At 42.4% G+C, this 19,552-nt stretch overlaps 8 protein-coding genes across 11 annotated transcripts; 5 read left to right on the forward strand and 3 right to left on the reverse strand.

The window, feature by feature from the left end:
- Positions 1–303: 303 nt before the first annotated feature.
- On the forward strand, positions 304–2,814 carry Pus1 (Pseudouridine synthase 1). Of its 4 annotated transcripts, none has more exons than XM_044394120.2 (4): positions 304–462; positions 528–1,013; positions 1,835–2,111; positions 2,170–2,812. In XM_044394120.2, exons 2-4 carry the CDS (start codon positions 584–586, stop codon positions 2,696–2,698), a joined length of 1,236 nt encoding a protein of 411 aa, XP_044250055.1. In that variant the 5' UTR covers positions 304–462; positions 528–583; the 3' UTR covers positions 2,699–2,812. The 4 variants fall into 4 exon arrangements, with proteins under 4 accessions (XP_044250055.1, XP_070073585.1, XP_070073584.1 ...); XM_070217484.1 differs by having other exon boundaries at positions 364–466; positions 2,170–2,814; XM_070217482.1 differs by lacking the exons at positions 304–462; positions 528–1,013 and adding exons at positions 1,291–1,435; positions 1,494–1,574 and having other exon boundaries at positions 2,170–2,813.
- A 580-nt stretch (positions 2,815–3,394) lies between these two features.
- Srp72 (signal recognition particle 72) lies at positions 3,395–6,439 on the reverse strand. The gene is made up of 4 exons (XM_017149439.3): positions 6,221–6,439; positions 5,121–6,157; positions 3,660–4,342; positions 3,395–3,597 (listed from the first exon to the last, which is right to left on the reverse strand). The coding sequence occupies exons 1-4, from the start codon at positions 6,330–6,332 to the stop codon at positions 3,468–3,470; spliced, it is 1,962 nt and encodes a 653-aa protein (XP_017004928.2). The 5' UTR covers positions 6,333–6,439; the 3' UTR covers positions 3,395–3,467.
- Positions 6,440–6,645: 206 nt separating this feature from the next.
- Septin2 (septin 2) lies at positions 6,646–9,394 on the forward strand. Its single transcript, XM_017149443.3, has 2 exons — positions 6,646–6,884; positions 8,059–9,394. Exons 1-2 carry the CDS (start codon positions 6,737–6,739, stop codon positions 9,168–9,170), a joined length of 1,260 nt encoding a protein of 419 aa, XP_017004932.1. The 5' UTR covers positions 6,646–6,736; the 3' UTR covers positions 9,171–9,394.
- Positions 9,395–10,160: 766 nt separating this feature from the next.
- On the forward strand, positions 10,161–14,917 carry LOC108062660 (uncharacterized). Its single transcript, XM_017149438.3, has 7 exons — positions 10,161–10,557; positions 10,654–10,805; positions 12,049–12,925; positions 12,982–13,101; positions 13,600–13,764; positions 13,831–13,939; positions 13,998–14,917. The coding sequence occupies exons 1-7, from the start codon at positions 10,500–10,502 to the stop codon at positions 14,236–14,238; spliced, it is 1,722 nt and encodes a 573-aa protein (XP_017004927.3). The 5' UTR covers positions 10,161–10,499; the 3' UTR covers positions 14,239–14,917.
- Positions 14,918–15,145: 228 nt separating this feature from the next.
- On the forward strand, positions 15,146–15,934 carry LOC108062637 (uncharacterized). Its single transcript, XM_017149387.3, has 3 exons — positions 15,146–15,270; positions 15,326–15,584; positions 15,644–15,934. Exons 1-3 carry the CDS (start codon positions 15,202–15,204, stop codon positions 15,907–15,909), a joined length of 594 nt encoding a protein of 197 aa, XP_017004876.2. The 5' UTR covers positions 15,146–15,201; the 3' UTR covers positions 15,910–15,934.
- Positions 15,930–16,587, reverse strand: Srp14 (signal recognition particle 14). Its single transcript, XM_017149388.3, has 4 exons — positions 16,497–16,587; positions 16,368–16,440; positions 16,197–16,297; positions 15,930–16,139 (listed from the first exon to the last, which is right to left on the reverse strand). The coding sequence occupies exons 1-4, from the start codon at positions 16,518–16,520 to the stop codon at positions 16,008–16,010; spliced, it is 330 nt and encodes a 109-aa protein (XP_017004877.1). The 5' UTR covers positions 16,521–16,587; the 3' UTR covers positions 15,930–16,007.
- Positions 16,588–16,912: 325 nt separating this feature from the next.
- EloB (elongin B) lies at positions 16,913–18,529 on the forward strand. The gene is made up of 4 exons (XM_017149437.3): positions 16,913–17,298; positions 17,462–17,555; positions 17,615–17,759; positions 17,881–18,529. Exons 1-4 carry the CDS (start codon positions 17,296–17,298, stop codon positions 17,993–17,995), a joined length of 357 nt encoding a protein of 118 aa, XP_017004926.1. The 5' UTR covers positions 16,913–17,295; the 3' UTR covers positions 17,996–18,529.
- Positions 18,439–19,541, reverse strand: LOC108062658 (esterase CG5412). The gene is made up of 2 exons (XM_017149436.3): positions 18,987–19,541; positions 18,439–18,928 (listed from the first exon to the last, which is right to left on the reverse strand). Exons 1-2 carry the CDS (start codon positions 19,432–19,434, stop codon positions 18,534–18,536), a joined length of 843 nt encoding a protein of 280 aa, XP_017004925.2. The 5' UTR covers positions 19,435–19,541; the 3' UTR covers positions 18,439–18,533.
- Between the last annotated feature and the right edge of the window lie 11 nt (positions 19,542–19,552).

The following is a 19,552-nucleotide window of genomic DNA, read 5'->3' on the forward strand; positions in this document are numbered from 1 at the left end:
TCAATATATATTGGTTAACTTTGATCAGCTGATAATTACATACTATTTTACAGCCTTTACTTAACTATTTTTGTTGGATTATACACTAATTTATTACAACTTTTGAACTTACGTTGTTACGTGCTCTACTCTGTTAAACCATTACGTTTACATAACAACTGTTAACTTTTTGGCGCCCAAGCTGCGGTCACATTGGCAAGAAGAATTAAACAATTAAAGCTTGAATTAAACTAAATAGTAAATATTATTTATTTATTAATAATACTTAATAAATCACTTGCAATTTAATACTTTAAAAAGAAATCAATTAAAGGGGAAATTGCCGTATTTTCAAAAAACAGCTGAGCTGTAAAGTAACAGCAAGAAGAAGAAGCATCAACACACGTGTGGAAATTCCTCCACTTTGAATTCAGAATTGTTTATTTAATGTTTTTAAGCCGGCTAATTAACAACTACACCAAGGCAGGTTAATTAATAGTGTTCTAGCCTCCAATACAAATGCTAATAACTTTGTGTAAACCCAACAGTTCGCCTGAAAACCCTCTGTAATCCCTGGAACCGCCACAAATCCTTTGCTGCCGCCATGTCAGAGGCTCTGGACAAACTGGAACTGGAGAATCAAGCCAGAAAGGAGGCCAAGAAGTCGGATGACGAGGCCGTGAAGGAAACCAACCGGATCAAGCGAACGCTGAAGCGCAAAAAGTGGGTCGACTGGAAGGAGCAGGACGAGAAGGATGCGGCCAGCGGCGTGAAGCGGGCGCCCTTCGATCCTGCCGAGCGGATCAAGCGCAAGAAGAGCGCCATTCTGCTCAGCTACTGCGGCGCCAACTACTACGGAATGCAGCGCAATCCCGGCATGCAGACCATCGAGGAGGAGCTCTTCAAGGCCATGCTCAAGCACAAGTGGATCACGGAGGACAGCTTCGAGCAGGTGCAGATCGCCTGCTTCCAGCGGGCCGCCCGCACCGACAAGGGCGTCTCCGCCGCCCGCCAGGTGTGCTCCGTCAAGCTGCGTGAGTTGAGGGGTCTATCCGAACTAGAATTTTTTTTTCAAAAATATATTTCAAAGATACAGGTCCCCAGAAATAAATCCGGTTGTCCTTAGAAAATTTCCATATTTTTAAAGTTATTTTGAATAATGATTCCCGTCAAGCTGCTTGAGTTGGGGGGTCCAACCTATCTAGGAATTTTTGCAAAAATATCTGAAAGATACAGCTCTCCAGAAATTACTAGAGTTTTCCTTCAAAAATGTTCATATTTTAAAAGTTTGTTTGATGCTATCCGTCAAGCTGCGTGAGTTTAGGAATCTATCATATCTGGGAATTTGTTCAAAAATATCTTAAAGATACACAACTCCAGAAATTATCCCAGTTTTCCTTAAAAAATTTCCATATTTTAAAATTTTTGTTTTGGATGATGATATCCGTGAAGCTGCGTGAGTTTCAGGGTCTATTCTATCTAGGAATTTCTTTAAAAATATCTCAAAGATACAGGTCTCTATAAATTATCCCAGTTTTCCTTCGAAAATTTTTATATTTTTAATGTTTTTTGGATGACAATGTCCGTTAAGCTGGGTGAGTTTGGAGATTTATCCTCAAGAGGATTTTTATAATACAGTATGTGTAGGAATTTCTTACAAAAGATCTTAAAGATATAGGGCCTATAAAACCCCAAAAAATATCTCCGTTTTCCATTGAAAATATCAATATAGAACATTTAAGATTCCATAATAGAAATTGGCATTTTTATGTTGCATAAATAGAACATAGAATTTAATATATTTAAAATTAATTAAAAAATATTTGAAAACATTATTCAACATCTCTTTTTCTAGCCGAGGAGTTGGACCTGGAGGCCTTCAATGCCGATCTGCCCGAACAGATCCGTCTTTTTGGGGTGGAGCGCGTGACCAAGGGCTTCAATGCCAAGGATCAGTGCAATGCGCGGACCTACACCTACACACTACCCACCATGTCCTTTGCATCCTGCGAGGAAAAGGTCGAAGATTTGCACGACACATTTCGCATTTCCCCAGAGCTACTGGAGAAAGTTAAGGAAACCCTCAAACTCTACGAGGGCACGAAGAACTTTCACAACTTTACCAGCAAGAAGTAAACCAATCTCGATTATTAACTAAAATTTGATCCAACTAATATTCGATCCGTTTAGGAGCTTCCTCGATCCCTCGTCCAAGCGCTTCATCATGTCCTTCACGAGCAGCGAACCATTCCAGAGCCCCCAGGGCATTGAGTTCGTCACCCTGAAGGTGAAGGGTCAGAGCTTCATGCTGCATCAGATCCGCAAGATGGTCGGTCTGGCCATTGCCATTGTGAGGGGCAACACGACGACGACGAGCTTGGAGCGGGCGCTAACCGAGGAGCGCCTGGACCTGCCGATGGCCCCGGGATTGGGCCTCGTCCTGGACACGGTGCACTACGAGCGCTACAACGATCGCTACGGCAAGGACGGCATCCACAATCCGCTGACGTGGCAGGCGCAGGAGGCGCAAGTTCAGGATTTCATTGAGCGCGAGATTTTTAGCCAGATCTACAAAACGGAGGCCGAGCAGCGCAACATGCTCGACTGGATTGGGTCGTTGCATTATCACTCGTACGACACGCGAAAGGATGATGCACCTCCTCCAGCTCCCGCGGATGGCAAAAAGAGTAAGGGTGCGGATGACGACAATGATGAATAATCATTTGAAGAAGGTTGATTTTGGAGGATGCAATCGTTTTGAAAGATTTTAATATATATATGGGCATTACCATATTGTCGCTCGGGACATTTGCACACCTTTCAAGTTGAAATAAAATTGGAAAAAAATAGATTTTAATTTTAATAATGGGCTTTTCTTTTCGCTCTTTCAAAGCTCTATTTTCTTGATTCGCTCGGGACAAAAATATAAGTGGATTTTGGTTAAGTTCATTTAACTTCAGAAATTAGCGAATAGTGATGGAATATTTGAATGCGATTTTTTTAAAATGTAAATAAATAAAGCATTCATTACAGAAAAATGTCAGATATTAGAATTCCTATAGGTTAAATTAACAACAGAAGACAGTATCAAAAAATAACAAAAAATTAGCCAAAAACTAACTTTTGCGTATATTGATGACGTTTTCATTAAAATAATCAAACTATACTCAACATTTTTAGTTTAGCTCAGGGTCCAACTAATTAGAAACTAGTATGGCGGCAAAATCTTTTTTTTTCAAATTTTAAGGATTTTGGCTTGGTGGACCTTTTGGTGGAAGTGCCCATATTTAATTTGTTTTATAATAATGTAGCGAAAATTCTTTCAAGCTCATCTAATAAATTGTAACTATATCTTCCTTCTTACTTTCCACAACAATCAACCCATACTAATAAGTTCAAAAAATTAGCCAATAAGTTAACATGCAAAAGCGGTCTGTATGATTAGCGTTCGAAAGTATAAAGGCATTTCATATGGTCATTTTGTAAACCTAGAAGCGGCCGCCCTTCTTCTTTTTGTGGCCACCCTTGCGGTGCTGCTGCCTCGGGCCGGGAGTCGTCTCTTGGATAACTGGCGTGACGGGGGAATTCTTGGTCAGATTGACGCGGTTCGACATATCGCTGCAGGGGAAAATTCAAATTAGAAACATAATCTATAAAGATTCACCATCAAATAAGCTTACTATTGATCGGCTGCTCCGGAGGCCATTCCCTGGGATCCCTTGATCACATCCTTGCCTCGCGCTCCGCCTCGCTTCTTCCGGAAACCGGTGCGCTCGTACTTGGGCAACCACCGCTCCGGATCGGGAGCCACTTCGGCGTTGTAGTTCTTGGGCAGCTTGCCCTTTCGCTTCCGGTTGTGGTTCTTTTTCTTCTCAATGGGCGTACTCGGCGAGGGTTCGATCTTGGCACTGGCCGACTTCTTGGCCGCTTTGGCCGACATCACCCAGTTGGCCGCCTCCAGGGCATCGATTTCGGAAGCCGTGGTCAGCGTCTCCAGCTTCGGTAGCTTCCTGCTGAGCTCGAGCGCCCGCTTGGGTTGGAACTGGGCGTAGGCGATTACCAGCTGGGCCAAAACCTTCGTATCGTTGGGATTCAACTTGAGCAGCTCCTCCAGCGAGCTGGCGGCCGTTTCGGAAGCTCCGCCGCGCAAATGGAACTCGGCTGCCTGGCGCCACATGTCCGACAGATCGCCACTGCTCACGTTGTTCTTCTTGTACCAGTCCACGGCGGATTTAAGCAGTGCCGAGGCGGCCGTCTTGTTGTCCGTGCCCAGGTAAAGGGACACCAGAGCGGAAACCACGCCGGGCTTGTACTTGGCCTCGCCCAGAGACAGCAGCGTCTCAATGGCATCCTTGCGATTGCCCTAAAGCGAAAAAGGATAAAATTGTATCTTGAAATTTTCTTATATATGTATTGCCCTGCATGAATCATACAATTTTTCAATTTTTGTTTTATCATAGTATGCCAAGAAATTTCTGATTTGTTTAATTCAATTATATGTGAAATAAAATGTATTTCACATTTAATAAATTGAATGTTTTTCTAATTCATTTCAAATTGAATGAATGAATGAATAACTTTTATAAATTTTTTGAATTTGCCACATTTTTTTTGTGCTTTCTTTTGAAACCAAAAAGTGGAACATTTTTAACAAATCAATGTTAACTGCTTAGAAAATAAAATTCATGCAGATTTAATCACAAAATTATGGCCTTTCCTCTTTAAAAGAAATTGTCGTTTGAATTATTCCGGAATTTATGATATTCATTCATTCAATTCTATTAAGCTCAAAATTGAAATTCAGTCAATTCTATTAAACTCAAAATTGAAATTCATTCAATTCTATTAAACTCAAAATTCAAATTCATTCAATTCTATTGAACTCAAAATTCAAATTCATTCAATTCTTTTAAACTCAAAATGCAAATTCATTCAATTCTTTTAAACTGAAAAATCCAAATTCATTCCATTCTATTAAACTCAAAATTCAAATTGATTCAATTCTATTAAACTCAAAATTCAAATTCACTCAATTCTATTAAACCCAAAATTCTAATTAATTCATTCATATAAAACAAAAAATTCAAAATAATTCAATGAATCCATTCATGCAGCGCTCTAAAATGTATGTGATATTCTACCTGAAGCAATTGCAGCTGAATGACGGCGAACTTGCTGACGAACTCGTGCGACTTGTGAGCGGCAGAGAACTTCTGCAGCTGGTCGATGGCCTCCCTGTGCTTGCGATCCTTGGCCAGTTGGCTGCAGCGGATGAGCAGCGCCTCGAACTCCACCTGCGGGTAGCTCTGGGCCAGCTTCTGACTCAACTGTTGCACCTGGTCGCCGGCATTGGTGTACAAGGCCAGCAGGCAGTTGTTCACAGCGATGACCTGCTTCTGGCGCGACGTGAGCTTCGGTTCACAGGCGTCGGCCAGGGCAGCACGTATCTTCTTTTTGGAATCGAACACGTTCTGATCCTTGTTAATCACCACCGAATTGTTGCTGGCCACGGCCACCAGGGCCGCGTCCTTGGGCTTGTGGCGCAGGCAGTCGGCGTAGATGAGGCCCGCCTCCTTGATCTTGCCCTGCAGCTGCAGGACGTAGGCCAGCTGGACGCGTATGACGTCCACCTCCTCGATGATCTCCTCCTCGGAGGCGCCCTCCTCTTCGAGAAACTCGCGGCACAGCTTTTCGCTGGTGCGCAACTTGCGCTCCGCCTCGGCGTACTTCTGCCGATTGGCCTGGATGCAGGCGCTATTGAAGTACTGCTCGTACGTGTCCTCCGGCACCTCGGGCACCTCCTTCGCCTGGTCCACAGCCAGGTTGGCGGCCACGGCGCTCAGATTGGTGCGCCTTTCGTCCTCGTACTCATCGCTGGTGTTCTTAATAATATCGCGATAGGAGTCCAGGCAATCATCGTAGCGCTCCAAGCGGTACAGCACCTGGGTGCGCAGCTCCTTGAGGTTATCCGGCAGCGTCTGCAGGCCCGCATCATCGATGGTCTTCAGCGCCTGCTGCTGTTTGTTCAGGCGGTACTCGCAGTAGGCCTTCTCGAAAATCAGGGACGACAGGCGGTTCTTCTCGATGAACTTGTAGGCCTCCTCGAACTTGGACAGCTGCACCAGGCACACCACCTTGCAGTGCAGGGCCGTCGGGTCGTCGGGAGCAACGCCTAGGACTACGGAATATCGTTAAATAGGTAATCTTGTGGTTATATTGTTAGTAGGCCCCAAAAACATACTGCGATTCACTGCCTTGACTGCCTTGTCGAACTCGCGGTTATTGCCGAACTTGTGCACATCGGCGTAGGCCGCCTTGATCAGCGCCTCCTTGGGATTGGCGTCCTTGGACATCCTGGTTGATCAGCTTGTTAGTTAAGTGTTAAAATATCTTTAATTTTCGGAGTTCAACTTTCGCCTTTGGGTTAACATGCAACTTTTGACAGTTGTCGACACATCAGCAAGGCGGTGCTGCCAGATCGTCGCCCAGGTTGCCAGACTGCTTAAAAAATTATTTAAATATTTATTTGTGTTTTATATTTAAGCTACTGAATTATTTAAATTAATTAATTAAAATGCCTAGGCCTCAGAAAATATATAAAATTAATTTTCCCTGGTTATTTAATTTTCACACACTTTTCCAAGCCGCTGGTATTTTGGCGTCTGGTCACTTTATCACTCGCTGGCGACGCCTTTGCGCGATACTTTTGATCCGATCTGTGCCGGATTATTGGATTGTTCGATTGGATTATTGGAAAATGTCCGCCGAAGTGGATTTCGTCAACAAGAAGGAGGTGCACCTCCGCAACCTGAAGCAGTCGGGGCACGTGGGATTCGACAGCCTGCCGGACCAATTGGTCAACAAGAGTGTCCAGAACGGATTCGTCTTCAACGTCATGTGTATAGGTGTGTATATGCGGGTGCACTTTCGGTGTGTGAGTGTGTATGCGGCACAGTGAATCAACCGAAGTTTTACTTGCATGTAAAAACAGTGGCGGCCAAGGAAATAGCTATGAGTTTTGTAAAAACCTATCATTAACTATGAAATAATAATCATGGAATAATTATGATATTATTCAAAACTAGGCCTTTAAATTTCAAGACTATGTAGAAATTAACACTTCCAAAACCAATAGGACTAAAAATATCTTAGACTACAGTGGTCTCACAATACAGTGAACTATTCAAAAATACGGATTGATACCTCAGATAATGTAATCTTCAATATCTCTTTTAATTTCCTGAAACTGTTTTTTTTTGTAAACAAAATAAGCTATGAACAATATTTCTATTGCTCTTCACCACAAAAATTAACTTTCAGCTTTCTCCTATTACAATTAAGTTTTTCTTAAGTGAAATCATGATATTTAATTAAAAAATGCTATCGATTTGACCGCCGCTGTGCTATGTTGCCAAGTAAATAGCATTGAGTTTTGTAAATACCTATCATTAACTAAAAAACTTCATAGATTAATGATGGTTTTAACTAGGCAGTTAAATTATAAAAATTAAACTATTAATACTTCCAAAACCAATGGGACTAAAAATATCTTAGACTATAGTGGTCTCACAACACATTGAAAAATACGGACTGATAACTCAGAAAATATAATCTTTAATCACTCAATATACTGATACTTTTTTTTTAAATTTGTTAACAAAATAAGCTATGAAGAACAATTATTTCGATTATTAAAATTTTTTTGATCAGCTTTCTCTTATTACAATTAAGTTTTTTAAAGTGAAATCATAATAGTACGTTCGATTTAATGTAAAAATGCTATCGAATTGACCGGGGCTGTGCTATGTACTCAAGTGTCTCATGTTGGAGTGCATTGCTCAGATAAAGTGAATCACCTACATACCGAAATGCGGGTAAACAATTGAAATAACCAGACGCCCAGCTAGCCATTAGTATGCAAAGTGGCCGGCAATCGATTTCCTCGGCCGCTTTCTACAATTTCACCCTGACACCAATGCCGCAATGCTTCTATGGCCAATTGAGCCCACTTGGGCGATAGTTTCCCCTCCAAATCTGGCACCAATTTAACCCCTCTTTCAAAATCTTTTCCCTCCCCAGGCGAAACGGGTCTGGGCAAGTCTACCCTGATGGACACGCTGTTCAACACCAGCTTCGAGTCCACACCGAGTCCCCATACGCTGCCCAGCGTCAAGTTGAAGGCCCACACCTACGAGCTGCAGGAGAGCAATGTGCGGCTCAAGCTGACCATCTGCGACACCGTCGGCTATGGCGATCAGATCAACAAGGACGACTCGTTCAAGGCGGTGGTGGACTACATCGACGCCCAGTTCGAGAACTATCTGCAGGAGGAGCTGAAGATCAAGCGATCGCTGGTCACGTGCCACGACAGCCGCATCCACATCTGCCTGTACTTCATCTGCCCCACGGGGCATGGGCTCAAGTCGCTGGATCTGGTGTGCATGAAGAAGCTGGACAGCAAGGTGAACATCATTCCGGTAATTGCCAAGGCGGACACCATTTCCAAGGTGGAGCTGCAGCGATTCAAGGCGAAGATCATCCAGGAGCTGAACACGAATGGCGTGCACATCTATCAGTTCCCCACCGACGATGAAACGGTGGCCGAGACGAATACCAGCATGAATTCGCACATTCCCTTTGCCGTCGTGGGCAGCACGGAGTTCATTAAGGTGGGCAACAAGCTCATCCGCGCCCGCCAGTATCCCTGGGGCACCGTTCAGGTGGAGAATGAGACGCACTGCGACTTTGTCAAGCTACGCGAGATGCTCATACGCACCAATATGGAGGATATGCGCGAGAAGACACACACGCGGCACTACGAGCTGTACCGGCAGAAGCGGCTGGAGCAGATGGGCTTCAGCGATGTCGATAGCGACAACAAGCCGATCTCGTTCCAGCAGACATTCGAGGCCAAGCGCTCCAATCATTTGGCCGAGCTGCAGTCCAAGGAGGAGGAGGTGCGCCAGATGTTCGTGCAGCGGGTCAAGGAGAAGGAGGCCGAGCTGAAGGAGAGCGAGAAGGATCTGCACGCGAAGTTCGAGAAGCTGAAGCGCGATCATGCCGAGGAGAAGCGCAAGCTGGAGGAGTCGCGCAAGGCGCTCGAGGAGGACTACCTCGACTTCCAGCGGCGCAAGCAGCAGCTGGCCACCGCCCACCACACGCTCACCCTGGGCAAGAGCAAGAAGAAGTAGAATCCGGCGCCGCCGCCGCCGTCGAGCAATGTATTGAGAATTCTGTGCGGTCCGCTAATCCCAAAGTAATTATTGCTTTCTCATCTCGTTGTCTTTCATTTGTACTATTAAGTTTACTTCAAATATTAACATATACACAACTACACGCATATGTACGCAGGCATATATGATTATTGTATTTACAACTAACGAATAAATCGAACTTAGTATTTTAACAAGGTAAATTGTTGCAAAGTCTTGTATTTAATTTGGGAGTTATTTTTTAAAAGAAGGAAGTTTATTTTCTTCTGGGTAAAAAGTCTTTGAGTGTGAATTCAAGATATCAATAGCAATTAATATTTAGGTATTTTAACTTTAATGTGTTTAAATTGGGGACAAAAATTGAGATATTTGTATCTTCGTCAGGTTTTAAACTGTTGTAACTTCTTTTATTTTATTAAGAATTTTTTTGAAGAGGGAATTTTTTTTTTTCTGGGTAAAAAGGTTTGATTGTGAATTCAAGAAATCATAAAATAATATTAAAGTATTTTAACCTTAAAGTTTTTAAATTGGGGACAAAAATTTAGATATTTGTATCTTTGTCAGGTTTTAAACTGTTGTAACTTCTTTTTTTTTTATTAAGAAGTTTTTTTTAAAGTAAAAAGTTATTTTGGGTAAAAAGTCTTTGAGTGTGAATTCGAGATATTATTATAAAATAATATTTAAGTAATTTAACCTTAAAGTGTTTAAATTGGGGACTCAGATTGTGATATTTATATCTTAGTCAGCTTTAAACCCATTTATTGTGTTTTAACAAGTTGTATACTTATTTAAATATTTAAAGTTTTTTTTTACTCCATCAATTGGTTTTGATAAAAGTCATACAAATGTTTCTTAATTATTTTTGTATTCCCTTTAAATTTGAAAATAATAAAGAGGCGGGATAATGTAGTAGAATGTGACCGCAGTGCGACCATATTTAGCACATTTCCTAGTTTTCAAACCGGCCACACTAATTGCTACTCACAAAAAAAAAATTGCAGAACAAATTAAAAACGCAATAATAGAATCACCGCTGCAAACTCAACAGAACTATAGAGCACTATAGTTCGCAATCGAAACGAAAGCAATTAACCGTGTTCAACGTAGAGTATAGATCGTGAAAGTGGGTGTATTGGGCAAGGGGAAAAGTGAGACACCCCTTTGTGTTTGTTTTTTTTTCGTTATAAGTTTTGTTTGTTGCTTGGATTGGATTACGGATTTGGATGGTAAGGGAGGGGATCAGCGGCAGGGAAGCTCCCAAGTGATTTTCCATAAAAAGCATCGAGTGGACGGGAAATTCCAATCGGCATGGCGAACATGTCGCCAATAGCGTCGTCACTGCTTTTCTACGCTCTTCTGCAGACAGGTATGGAATAGTATGGTTAATTTTTTATGGATTTGGTTAGGGGATAATGAGTAGGGGCGGTGAAATCCATAGACTAACGATTTCCCCTTTTTACAGTTTCCTGCTTCACGGTCATCATCACAGCACCCGATCAGGCACTCATCGGATCCTCCATAAATGTCTCCGCCACGCTCTTCGATGGCGAAAAACCGGCTGCTGAGGGTAAATCCTACAGGTTCACCTGGACCGACAGTACTGGCAATAAAAAGGTAAGGATTCCAGAACGTGATCAAACAAAGAAAAAAAGAAACCCAGTGATATGACTAACTGCCAGCCAATGCAAATGCAATTTCAAGCGAGTCTACGCCCATTAACCTGGCCCATAAAACTGGCGAGAAAAGCTGGCTTCAGTTTCTTCACCCACCAAAAAGCACAACGATGTACAAAGAATTTAAACATCTGTTATCAGCAAATATCTCCAAGAATTTCGTTATCGGTTAATGGAGTTTTCTGTTTATCATTCATGTTTCTCAATGCTTCTAGAACTCCATTACTTGAAAAAGCTAGATTCAGGCAGCTATTTCACCAGAAAAATAAAGATTTGGTTTTAGATATATTTAATTTTTTAAATTCTATTTGTAATTCTTAATTATTCAAGAAATTAACAATCAAATCTCAATAGTAAGGAAGAAATTCTTAAAATTCCCAGTTTGTCCGAATTCCTAAAAAGTACATTTTTTTGTAATCCTTAATTATTCAACAAATTATAAAACGAATCCCAATTGTAAGGAAGAAATTCTTTAAATTCCCATTTTGTCAGACTTCCTAAAACTGAATAATTTAAAATTATTGTCCTTTCTTTGTTTATTTATTCTAGGGAACTATATGTTATTGGTTTAATTGTCTAAATATTTGTTTATTCATCCATGACTAATTCGTCAAAGAGCTGTGCTCTTCACAGTATGGAAATTAATTATTCCAGGAATCTCATTTCAATTAGTTCAGCATCCAAATATATAACAAAATACGAAAGGAAAGTCATATTGATTACATTACATTGTAAACATGTGAATTTGTAATAATACTTTTCTAATACTAATACTTTTCTTACAATCTTTCATTTGGGTTTCTACAAAAAATTATCTTCTACGCCTTATTTACTACAATTTTTAGATAGCTTTATGTTCTTTCGAAACCAGACGTCATAAAATATGCAGTTAACGATAGGGCACTTTTACTTAGTATATTTTTATTTCGATTCCCTAAGCCAGAGTTGAGATGTGCAAACAGACGAGCGCTTTTCCAGTTCTAATCTCAGCCATGTGGCTTCAATTGATATGGCGTCATTTGAATGGTAATTTTACACAATTACTATTCAGCGACAGTTTTAACGATTGTGCCTGGTACGCGGCCATATCAGTGGTTACTATTGTGGATTAATTTGCATGTAGAGTGCCTAAAACCGGCTACCAATTATACTAATCAATTACCTACTTTGTTTTGTACCTACAGGTGATTGAAACGAAAACCGCCACCAGCAATTGGACTGTGGTCTACACGCAGGAGCAACCGGCCACGCATGTGATTAAGGTCGAAGTGGAGCGGTTCATCATCTTCTGGCTGACGGAGGCCAAGGCGCAGAAGGGAATCAAGCTGGATAACTTGCTGATCGGCAGTTTGGAACTGATTCAGAGCCAGGTGACGCGTCCCCACGAGTTTGTGTCCACGCAGGAGGCGGTGAATCACAGCATATCGCTCTCCCAAGCGGACCTCGCATTTCTGCGCGAGAAAGGCTATCACATTCAGACGTATTGGTTTCAAAACTGTACATATCTCGGCATGTCCAATGCCCTGGACTATCTGGCCTCATATCCGAAAGCTGAGCAATATTACGATGTGGAGGCTTTAGTGGTCGCCTCGCTGGAACTGCCGCCGGAGCCAACGCCCTCGACTACGACGACCACGACAACGACAACCACTACCACTACAACGACTACAACAACCACAACTACAACTCCCGCTACAACTACAACAACCACGTCAACAACTCCTGCCACCACGACCACTCCAAAAACCACAACGTCGTCCACAACTACAACAACTAGCACTACTTCAAAGCCACCGGCACGATCCAAACGTGATTTAGTCCAGGCCATTCACGCCAATGCTGCTCTTCTTGGCCTGAACCTAACCAGCGCCTTGAAACAGCAGAAGAATTCCGCTGGGAATGTGTCCGTGGCGCTGGTCAATCCGCTGGGAGTACGAAGGCTGTCCAAACTGACGCTATTGCCCGGCACTCAGCCACCTTTTGATTGCGTGAACAAGAAATATGTGGCCCAGGATCCGAAGCAGATCTACGGCTACTTCCAGAAACGCATTGTTTCCAAGGGTAGGTAAAGGTAAATATTAAATATTATTTTATTTTTCAACTTGAATTCCTTTCAGATCCCATCACCGGTTTTGGAACCACTGGCAAGAATTGGCTACAACACTGGGAGATACTTCAGCTCAATGTCAATTGCAAGGGATCGTCGCCAGTTGAGATTTGCACTCAAGTTTATACGGGTAAGTAAGGTTTAAATAGATTTTATCCTCATAAATGTTTTAATTAGAACCCTGCGTGAATCATTCAATTTTTGTTTTATCATAGTTTGCCATGAAATTTCTGATTTGTTTAATTCAATTCTATGTGAAATAAATTGAATGTTTTTCTAATTTATTTCGAATTGAATGAAGGAATTTGCCAGATTTTTTTTGTGCTTTCTTTTGAGAACAAAAAGTGGAAATTTTTTAACAAATCAATGCTGATTAGAAAATAAAATTCATGCAGGTTAATCACAAAATTATGGCCCTTTCTTCTTCAAAAGAACTTGTCCTTTAAATTATTGCGGAATTCATGCCATTCATTCATTCCATTCTATTAAACTCTAAATTCAAATTCATTCAATTCTCTTAAACTCAAAATTCTTATTAATGCATTCATATAAAACAAAAAATTCAAAATAATTCATTGAATACATTCAAGCAGGGCTCTAGTTTTAATCTAATCCGTTTTCCTTTCAGCTCCTTACAACTCCACGGGCAATGAGACTTGCGAACGTTATGACCCAATCGAGAATTGTTCTTATGAGTACATACGATACTTTGGCGAAAGCAAGACCATTCTGTTCTTTATACGCAATCAGGTGTCCCAAACACTTAACCAGGTCACCATGAACATGTATGAAGGTTGGTGAAATGAAATCCTATCTTTCTATATGCTTATAAACTATTTTATTTAATTTTACCTTGCAGCCCAGCGACAATCTCAGCTTTCAGTTGTAGTTGTGCCCGTGACATGCACTTTGGTGGCCGTAATTCTAGTTGTTTTCGGCGTGGCCTATTATATTCAGCGGGGAAATCGGTGAGAAGTCGCTACCTATCAATGGGAAATTCATTCTACAATCTGTTTTTTTCCACAGCTTCACTGTTGAGGTGGCCGACTTTAACTTTGGCGACACTCAGTCGGTGGACATGGAGTACAAGACATTCCCGCAGCGCTTAATCGATAGCATTCGCGATGCCTGGACGTGGCCGGGTCAGCGGCGTCACTCGCAGTCCAGCGCAGATCTCATGGCGGACCAGGATCAGCCGCCCAGTCCGGGCTTTGGAGGCAATGTGGGCGATGTGGATAGCAACCTGCGCTACAACACCTTCAACTAGGCTCGGTTGAAACTCGGTTACCTATGCAAATTAACCAATTTAATTTAATTTAATTTCGGCGCCTAAGTTATGAAGACCTGTTCCCGGTTCCCTTTGAATTTGGTTTAATCACTATATTTCGATCGGACTCGAAAGCGGGATCAGGTGTGATAGTTATTTGTTATTATTTCTATGGGCACTCTCATGTGCTCTAGTCATTTTCTTGTTGTACACCGGCATAGGGATGATTGAATCTTTTTTTACGTCTACATATACTATATTATCCTACGTTATCCATTGTAATCATCTCTATCCAACATCTACGCACACACTTGCTCATCAATGGCCAAATGTCGAGTACCCAGCAACCATTTAAATCGCAATATCGGGTGTGCAGCAGGGTTCGGATATTGTTAAAGACTGTCTTTGTTCTAAAAGCAAAAAGAAATCTGGTTAAATTTACACTTAACTTATGCGTGAAGAGTGAGTGGTTCGTGACGAGTTAAATGTTAGCATATATGTAAGTCAATTCGATTGTTTCCATTGTATCGTGATCCAAATTCTTTGACAAAGACAAGCGCATCTCACACTGAAACACACGCGACACAAATATTCATTGTGATAGATATAGAACAAACAGTATGTACGTTTAACTAAAACGAAAAGTTTGAAGAAACCCCATTATACTTATAAAGCTAAACTGATGTTTTTTATTTAATGGTGTAAAGGGAATAATTGTAAGATCTTCGTAATTTAGAAACAAATTTTAATTCAACTTCTTCAGGTAAATTGAACATAATTTGTAAACATTTTACCTAGTATAAAAATATTATTAAAATATTTTTGAATATCGCGGTAAAATTTAAAAAGAAGAAAAATGGATAGGTGCAATATAATTTTATGTGGGATTTTCTGGAAAGTCCTCATTGGTAACACCAAAAAATGGAATGTTTTTCCAAAACACTAGGCGCATAATAATTAATAATGTTTTTAAATGACATTGGGCAGCCTTTAATATTGCAGAGAGGTAAAGAATATGGCATATTCGACGAGGTGAGATATTTACACTCTATTCGTTAGCATTATAACTATAACATTTGCATTTCAGCACCGTGGAGCGTTGCTCTTATCATCAGCTGCCTTCAACGATCCTGTAATTCCCCAAAATTGGTGCAAATACATTGTAGGATCTAAGCAGGAAACGCTTTGGCTATTTATTTTCAGCTTTCCAGAGGACTGCATTCATAAAACCCTCAAGCCAAATAAACCCACTCAAATAGTTTACGATGAAACGGAGATTACCATTACGTTGATTCCAGGGGGAAAATACGAAAATGGCTTGGAATCGCGGTTATTCTATATAGACAGTTGGTATTCCCTTGAGTTCTTATATTCCTTTTTGTGGTTTAACCTTTTCTATTTGCAGATGGTATTGCAAGATATCTGATTGTGGACCAGCTATCCGGTTACATGGACTTTTTGCCCAAGGCCCATGAATCCTTTCACAGTGGACTTAGTCAGGGAATCGATGTCCTTTACGTAGACGAAGGTCTGCTAGGCGAGACCGACTTGAATGAGGATCTCTACTGTTTGGTGGACCTGATAAAACCAAAGTTCATTTACGGTTTGCGGCAGGGGAAACTGCCCAAGTGGCTGCTCGATCTTCGCCAGATCAGGGATGTTCATATATAACAAATAAAAGCCAGCGAATGTACAGTACAAAATGATGCATTTAAAACAAAAGACCTGTTAACAGTCAAATAAAATCTATCTAAGAGCTACTACCCCGATTAACCCTTTGTCGCCTTGGCCTTGCTTTTGACCTTCTTAACCCGCTTCAGGCCGTCCATCTTGCTCTTCATGAACTGCGAGTACATGCCCATCATGGTGGGCACATCCTCCTGCCGGACGACGGTGGAAATCTGCAGGAAAAGTGGGTTATTAAAGAAGTACTTGGGAAGTAAGTTGATCGGGTTTACCTTCTGGGATTTTGACTGGGCTCGTATCAGGCACATGTAGGTCTGGGGTTTGGGCAGCGGGGGGCGTCCTTCCCTCGGCACGGGTTTATCATTGCCATCATCTAGAAAATATTAATTAAATACCATTCATTAATCCCCAAAGTCCATGTTTTTTCGGCTGTCACCACTCACATCGCTTGAATGTCAACGTAAAGGAGGAGTCCTTCTTGGCTGCATTGGCAATCTTCTCCAGGCGCAGGATGAACTGTAAGGAAATAGGCTTATTTCATCGATTTTAAGCATAGTTTTCCATTTATTTACGTTCGAATTATCCAGCAAAACCATTTCGTGGCAAATAAAACAGGCGAAACGAGAAAAGTGACACCTGACAGTTGTCGCGGTATTTTTTAGTGCATTTCTGTGGAGTGCCAGGGATGTATAAGCTCTTTATTTAAATATTTTTAAAATTATATGAAATTTTGAAAATAAAAACAAAGTGAAATATTTAGTTAAATAATATTTAAAATTAATGAAATAAAAATAAATATTTTTATACATTTATGTTTTAAAGTAGAAACTATAATTCATTTAATTATATATATTTATTTGTTACGTTTTAATATTGTTAATTTTATTTTATCAAATTAAATTATTTTTTGAACTAAAACCCGACCGATAGTTTCGCGATGGTCGTGAGAACAGTCATAGTACCGATACTATCGATAGTGCCATCGATGGTTTGACAGCTCTAATTGGTTGAGAAAGCAGCAGCAAAAGGAAAAAGGCCAGAAAAAAATCGTAAAACTACGAAAACCTACAAGTGCGGGGCAACCGAGGAAGCTGTTGCACAAACACACAGGCACACACAAACACACACACACGCGCCGTACCGCGAACCGCACGCCACGCCCACGCGCGCCCGCCCCCAACTCCGGTCGAGCGGGACAGAAAGAAAAGAGAAGCGACCAGCAGCGGTGGTGCAAGCGAAGTAGAAGTGGGAAAATTCCAGGCTCGCAAAAGGAATCGCCGCCCACGCCGTCAGTTGCCATCGCCTCGCCACCTGGTTAACCCTCTAAAACCGAGCAGTACCCGCAGCAGCCAGCGCCACAAACTCCGCAACATGGTGAGTAGTGGTGGTACAGCCTGGCCCCAGGATGCAGTGCATCCTTAGGCTGCCTGCCATCGAAATCCCCGCATAACCGTGTGCCAAACGGCTTGCGGATTTCCATGCCCCCAAGCATGACACACTGAAAAAATCGCCACTGAACTTTGATCTCTTTTTGCAGGACGTGTTCCTCATGATCAGGCGGCAGAAGACCACCATTTTCACGGACGCCAAGGAGAACACAACGGTGGCCGAGCTGAAGCGAATGATTGAGGGTGAGTTGAGTGCTCCTCGCAGCTATTTATTAAGTAACTCCATGACTGATCAATCTTAGGCATACTGAAGGTGCAGCCGGTGGACCAGCGGTTATACAATCAGGACAACGACGTCATGGAGGACGAGAGCACGTTGCAGGACTACGGCGTGACGGTGTCCACGGCTAAGGCGCAGGCTCCGGCGCAGCTGGGCTTGACATTCAGGTGAGAGTCGAGTGAGTCGCTGATAAGCCAACTGCGGGTTATCTAGCGGACAAGGCAAGCGAGCGGCACGTGTACCGCTTACAACAAGCTTACAAACCGACTGACAAACTCTTTTTTTCAGGAACGAGGTGGGCGACTTTGAGACACTGGACATGACACCCTACTCGGCACCGCCAGACTTACCCGAAGTGATGAAAAACCAAGAGGCCTCGAACGGACAGGAGCAGGTTGCATAAATCAGTCAGTCAATCAATCAGTCAGTCAATCAGCCCCTACGAGAACAACAAACAGCAGCAAACACATCATCAAAAGCAACAGCAGCAGACAAACTAAATCCGCTAAATCCAGAGACTCTACTACAACTGTCGCTCGCTTGTCCCCGAAAATCCGGAAGGATTCCCTGCCTGGTCAATGAAGCAACAACTGCAGTCGCAGCCGCAATAGCTAATTATGCATTTTTCGTTGTTTATAGCAAGGAACTAATCACTTTGGTTCCGACACAAAATTGTACTTTGGAATGGGATTTATAATATTCGGCTTTAATTTTAACCCCAACCCTAACCCACACTTGTTTGTTTCTTTTTAAATGGAATTTATACGAATTTGTTGAGAAAATACACAAAGTCATCAAAAAAGTAAATATCCCGATTCCCGCGCTTGAGTGAATATTTAAATAATATTGGGTTCTAATTATATATTATAATTTATAATCAAATCATTATTTTTGTAATAATAAGATTTAATTATTATTAAAAACGAACGAAAAAGAAGTCATCAATCACTAGACTCGTCCAGTTCGGCCGTCATGGCGGCCACCTCGGCATCGTTGTCGTCCTCCGCTCCGCTGTCCACGAACGAGGCATTGCCGCTCTGCTGCAGCTCCTGGTGCTCCAGATACTCCTGCAGCCGGTCCTGAAAGAAGTTGATGAACGTCTGCTTCTGCTGCGCCGTCGCCGGAAAGTAGTGGCCACCGCTGTGCTCCAGCCGCTCGGCGTTCTTGAAGTGCGCGGCCAGTGATTCGCTCATTTCCTTGGGTATAATCTCATCCGTCTGGCCGTAGATGTGCAGCGTGGGTATGCTGATGGCCTCCTCGTAGGCGCTCATGTGGACGAGGCTGCCGGACAAGAAGCCCGAGGAGAGCACCGCAAACTCCGGGCGGATGGAGGTCACTAAGGGTGGATTTAGTTAGATTAAGGGATATATTTTGGGATATATTCATGGACCTACGCTTCTTTTTGGCCAATCCGCAGATGAGGCCCACGAAACAGGCGCCCTGCGAGAAGCCCAGGAGTCCCTGGAAGGGTCCCTGCGTCCGCCACGCCTCCTCCACGCAGCGCAGGCTCTCCTGGAAGCCAAAAGCGGGTCCACCCTTGTTTGTTCCCTTGAAGGATCCATCCTCCTTGTTGGCCCACCAGCTCCTCTGCTCCGGCACAGGCTCCCCGGCAGATTCCAGAGCTGCGGCCACATGCGGCGCCGTGATGAACACAAATTCCGCGTACTTGTTGGCAAACTTGCGGAAGGATCCCAGTTTGTTTTTGAAGGCATCTCCATTCTGGCGGTAGCCGTGCAGGCACAAAACACGCACCTTCTCCGTGATCTCCAGCTTGGGCTGCTGCTTGCTGCCGCCAGCTCTACTAGAGCCGGCTGTCTCCACCGCCGCATCATTGTTGGTCATTCTGTACCGCTTTTATCTAATGTTTTATCCGTTTTTAGTCGGCAAATAAAAGTATAAAAAATAAACAAGGTTAGGGGCTGCCAATAGAGATGGTAAAGAATCGATTAAAAAAACTTCT

The sequence above is a fragment of the Drosophila takahashii genome, chromosome 3R (assembly GCF_030179915.1).
Source record: "Drosophila takahashii strain IR98-3 E-12201 chromosome 3R, DtakHiC1v2, whole genome shotgun sequence".
Lineage (NCBI taxonomy): Eukaryota > Metazoa > Arthropoda > Insecta > Diptera > Drosophilidae > Drosophila > Drosophila takahashii.

What these genes read in the sequence shown, in the direction of transcription:
- LOC108062637 (XM_017149387.3), top strand. Translation starts at nt 15,202, where the DNA reads ATGTTTTTAAATGACATTGGGCAGCCTTTAATATTGCAGAGAGGTAAA. An exon ending in AATATGGCATATTCGACGAG is followed by an intron (nt 15,271 to 15,325) that starts GTGAGATATTTA and finishes TTTGCATTTCAG; the next exon opens with CACCGTGGAGCGTTGCTCTT. An exon ending in GCGGTTATTCTATATAGACA is followed by an intron (nt 15,585 to 15,643) that starts GTTGGTATTCCC and finishes TTCTATTTGCAG; the next exon opens with ATGGTATTGCAAGATATCTG.
- LOC108062660 (XM_017149438.3), top strand. Translation starts at nt 10,500, where the DNA reads ATGGCGAACATGTCGCCAATAGCGTCGTCACTGCTTTTCTACGCTCTT. An exon ending in CTACGCTCTTCTGCAGACAG is followed by an intron (nt 10,558 to 10,653) that starts GTATGGAATAGT and finishes CCCTTTTTACAG; the next exon opens with TTTCCTGCTTCACGGTCATC. An exon ending in CACCATGAACATGTATGAAG is followed by an intron (nt 13,765 to 13,830) that starts GTTGGTGAAATG and finishes TTTACCTTGCAG; the next exon opens with CCCAGCGACAATCTCAGCTT.
- LOC108062658 (XM_017149436.3), bottom strand. Translation starts at nt 19,434, where the DNA reads ATGACCAACAATGATGCGGCGGTGGAGACAGCCGGCTCTAGTAGAGCT. An exon ending in CGGATTGGCCAAAAAGAAGC is followed by an intron (nt 18,929 to 18,986) that starts GTAGGTCCATGA and finishes ATCCACCCTTAG; the next exon opens with TGACCTCCATCCGCCCGGAG.
- Pus1 (XM_070217484.1), top strand. Translation starts at nt 427, where the DNA reads ATGTTTTTAAGCCGGCTAATTAACAACTACACCAAGGCAG. An exon ending in GGTGTGCTCCGTCAAGCTGC is followed by an intron (nt 1,014 to 1,834) that starts GTGAGTTGAGGG and finishes CTCTTTTTCTAG; the next exon opens with CCGAGGAGTTGGACCTGGAG. An exon ending in CACAACTTTACCAGCAAGAA is followed by an intron (nt 2,112 to 2,169) that starts GTAAACCAATCT and finishes CGATCCGTTTAG; the next exon opens with GAGCTTCCTCGATCCCTCGT.
- Srp14 (XM_017149388.3), bottom strand. Translation starts at nt 16,520, where the DNA reads ATGGTTTTGCTGGATAATTCGAAC. An exon ending in TACGTTGACATTCAAGCGAT is followed by an intron (nt 16,298 to 16,367) that starts GTGAGTGGTGAC and finishes AATATTTTCTAG; the next exon opens with ATGATGGCAATGATAAACCC. An exon ending in CCCAGTCAAAATCCCAGAAG is followed by an intron (nt 16,140 to 16,196) that starts GTAAACCCGATC and finishes CTTTTCCTGCAG; the next exon opens with ATTTCCACCGTCGTCCGGCA.
- Srp72 (XM_017149439.3), bottom strand. Translation starts at nt 6,332, where the DNA reads ATGTCCAAGGACGCCAATCCCAAGGAGGCGCTGATCAAGGCGGCCTAC. An exon ending in AGTCAAGGCAGTGAATCGCA is followed by an intron (nt 6,158 to 6,220) that starts GTATGTTTTTGG and finishes GATATTCCGTAG; the next exon opens with TCCTAGGCGTTGCTCCCGAC. An exon ending in TTCAGCTGCAATTGCTTCAG is followed by an intron (nt 4,343 to 5,120) that starts GTAGAATATCAC and finishes TTTTCGCTTTAG; the next exon opens with GGCAATCGCAAGGATGCCAT.
- EloB (XM_017149437.3), top strand. An exon ending in GCTGAAGCGAATGATTGAGG is followed by an intron (nt 17,556 to 17,614) that starts GTGAGTTGAGTG and finishes GATCAATCTTAG; the next exon opens with GCATACTGAAGGTGCAGCCG. An exon ending in CAGCTGGGCTTGACATTCAG is followed by an intron (nt 17,760 to 17,880) that starts GTGAGAGTCGAG and finishes TCTTTTTTTCAG; the next exon opens with GAACGAGGTGGGCGACTTTG.
- Septin2 (XM_017149443.3), top strand. Translation starts at nt 6,737, where the DNA reads ATGTCCGCCGAAGTGGATTTCGTCAACAAGAAGGAGGTGCACCTCCGC. An exon ending in CTTCAACGTCATGTGTATAG is followed by an intron (nt 6,885 to 8,058) that starts GTGTGTATATGC and finishes TTCCCTCCCCAG; the next exon opens with GCGAAACGGGTCTGGGCAAG.